At 44.3% G+C, this 2,500-nt stretch overlaps 1 protein-coding gene across 2 annotated transcripts in view; it reads left to right on the top strand.

Moving 5' to 3' along the window:
• LOC139341342 (echinoderm microtubule-associated protein-like 6) overlaps window positions 1-2,500 on the top strand; it is a 53,199-nt gene that overhangs the window by 34,696 nt on the left and 16,003 nt on the right. For both annotated transcript variants that reach the window (XM_070977834.1, XM_070977835.1), the window contains exons 21-22: window positions 1,002-1,113; window positions 1,887-2,014. In XM_070977834.1, coding sequence (XP_070833935.1) covers window positions 1,002-1,113; window positions 1,887-2,014 — 240 coding nt within the window. The remainder of the gene's footprint in view (window positions 1-1,001; window positions 1,114-1,886; window positions 2,015-2,500) is intronic.

Raw genomic sequence — 2,500 nt, 5'->3', positions numbered from 1 at the left:
CCCTCCATCTCTTCTTCTCTCTGTTCATTGTTTGAACTCTCTCTCTCTCTCTCTCTTCGCTCGTGTGGGACTCTCTCTCTCTTTATGTAACAGGATTTGCCGACAGACGAGCCGATAGAGGGACTGGCAGGAGAGTCTGGATTTACCAAAAACTCCTTTAAATCCACAAAGCCTCATTTCTTTGTGCGTTCATGTTCAACCTGATTTCATCTGACGTTCTGTCGTTTGTTTTGGACCTTTTTTTTTTAACTTGATCTTTTTTTTGTGCTCCCATGATCACAGCATCTGCATGTGGACGCTGCAGCGGATCTGTTTCAGTCCATCATTAATGTACTCGTTCAGTTTTAAAGGCAGATTATTATTTATGTCACTGGTCGGCTCTGAATCATCATATCATCATACATTTGAGATTTAAGAAGGATGTAACAGGTCAGGGCCTCGTTTCCCAAAAGCATCTTAAAATCCATCTTATGTGTATTAAAGTATTAAAAAGTATTAAAATTAATGCTTCCTGTTGAGTTGCCCTTTCAGCTTAAGAGGTGTTTCTCAAAAACATGGTAAGACTGATGGTAGATTAACGAGCGCCTCCTCCTCATTGAGCATCTCTTACAGCTCCAGAACCTGCAGGAGGAACCAGAAACTACATCTTCATCTCAGTTTTTAGTGTTTTTGCTCTTCTTCTCAAAGTGAAAACGCTGTAGAAAGAGACGGAAAGTCTTCAGAGGAAACATCAAACAGATCTGAGTGGGAGGACGTGAGAGAAAAAACCTGTCAGGAGAGGATGACGAGGCTGAAGGATGGCAGCACAGCTCTGACGGAAGGAAGGAAGGAAGGAAGGAAGGAAGGAAGGAAGGAAGGAAGGAAGGAAGGAAGGAAGGAGGGGGGAAGGGAAGGAGTGTCAAGATACTTGACGTATTTCGGCTTTGTCTTGGCAAAGATCTGTTCTCGCCACTTATTAAAGTATCACTAACTCATAAATCAATGAAATCATTTCCTTTCAGGGCTTTGTGACGGGCGGGAAGGACGGCGTGGTGGAGCTGTGGGACGACATGTTTGACCGCTGCCTCAAGACGTACGCCATCAAGAGAGCGGCGCTGTCCCCGGGCTCGAAAGGTACACACAGCTATCACTAAGGCCCGAACTCAGCCTAACCTAAATATGACCTCAGCCTGACCTAAATATGACCTCAGCCTGACCTCAGCCTAACCTAAATATGACCTCAGCCTGACCTCAGCTCAGACTAACCTAAATATGACCTCAGCCTAACCTAAATATGACCTCAGCCTGACCTTGGCCTAACCTAAATATAACCTCAGCCTGACCTCAGCCTAACCTAAATATGACCTCAGCCTGACCTTGGCCTAACCTAAATATAACCTCAGCCTGACCTCAGACTAACCTAAATATAACCTCAGCCTAACCTAAATATGTCCTCAGCTTAAAACCTAAATATAACCTCATCCTGACCTCAGCCTAACCTAAATATGACCTCAGACTAACCTAAATATAACCTCAGCCTAACTTGAACCAGATTCTATCCTGAACCCTAAAACTTGTTGTTGCTTGTTCAAAAATGTGGCTGTTTATTATCTTTTTGGAAATGAGCTAAATCAAACACATTGTTTTGTCCTCTTTTTACTTTCAGTCGTTCTGCTTTGAGCAGAGCTGCTCTTGTAGCAGTGGTTGATTTTCTCTTTCTGGCTGTTAAAAGAGTTTCAGTTTCTGTTCAATTTTTCCATTTTTAGATTAAATTATGGTGAACAGTCACACTTCTGTCCCGCTTCAGGATCAAAAGTAAAGCCGTTGTCCCACCCAGCAGCTCTTCTATCCAACACTGCCCTCCGGTGGACACGTGGTGACGCACATGTCTGTCTGTCCTGCTGCAGGCCTGCTCCTGGAGGACAACCCGTCCATCAGAGCCATCACTCTGGGTCACGGTCACATCCTGGTGGGAACCAAAAACGGAGAAGTTCTGGAGATCGACAAGACCGGACCAATGACGCTGCTGGTGCAGGTGTGTTTCACCACTTAGACCAGGGTCATCAGATTTTTTTATTTTCTTTCTCCCAGAAATTACATCTATAAACAACTAATTAGCAACAGCAAACACGTTTTCTGTCCACATAACGAGGAAATGTTGTTAATTATGGTGTCACCATCCGCCCGACCACCTCCCTGCGACTCCAGCACGCTGCATTGATGCAGTGTTTCATTCAGCGATTACATACATAATTATGAATACTAATTAGTTTAGAAATGTAATTTCTAGGAGACGGGATTGGCTGATTTTATCACATGACCCTCCGCAGCTGACGGGGCTTTCAGTTTTTGATGACGTCGTGGACGTCTGAAGACTTCCTGTTCATGTTCCAAAGTTAAGATTGAAGCATCTTTCGTGAACATCTGTGTTTCCATGACTGGAAATCTGCTGAGGAAGCTCATGTGATGTGGAGGAAAGCTCCGGAACAGCTGCTGAATGGGCATCGCTTAACTCACTTCA

The sequence above is a fragment of the Chaetodon trifascialis genome, chromosome 13, assembly GCF_039877785.1.
Source record: "Chaetodon trifascialis isolate fChaTrf1 chromosome 13, fChaTrf1.hap1, whole genome shotgun sequence".
In the NCBI taxonomy this organism is placed as follows: Eukaryota; Metazoa; Chordata; class Actinopteri; order Chaetodontiformes; family Chaetodontidae; genus Chaetodon; species Chaetodon trifascialis.
This window is presented reverse-complemented; position numbering and strand designations above follow the sequence as displayed.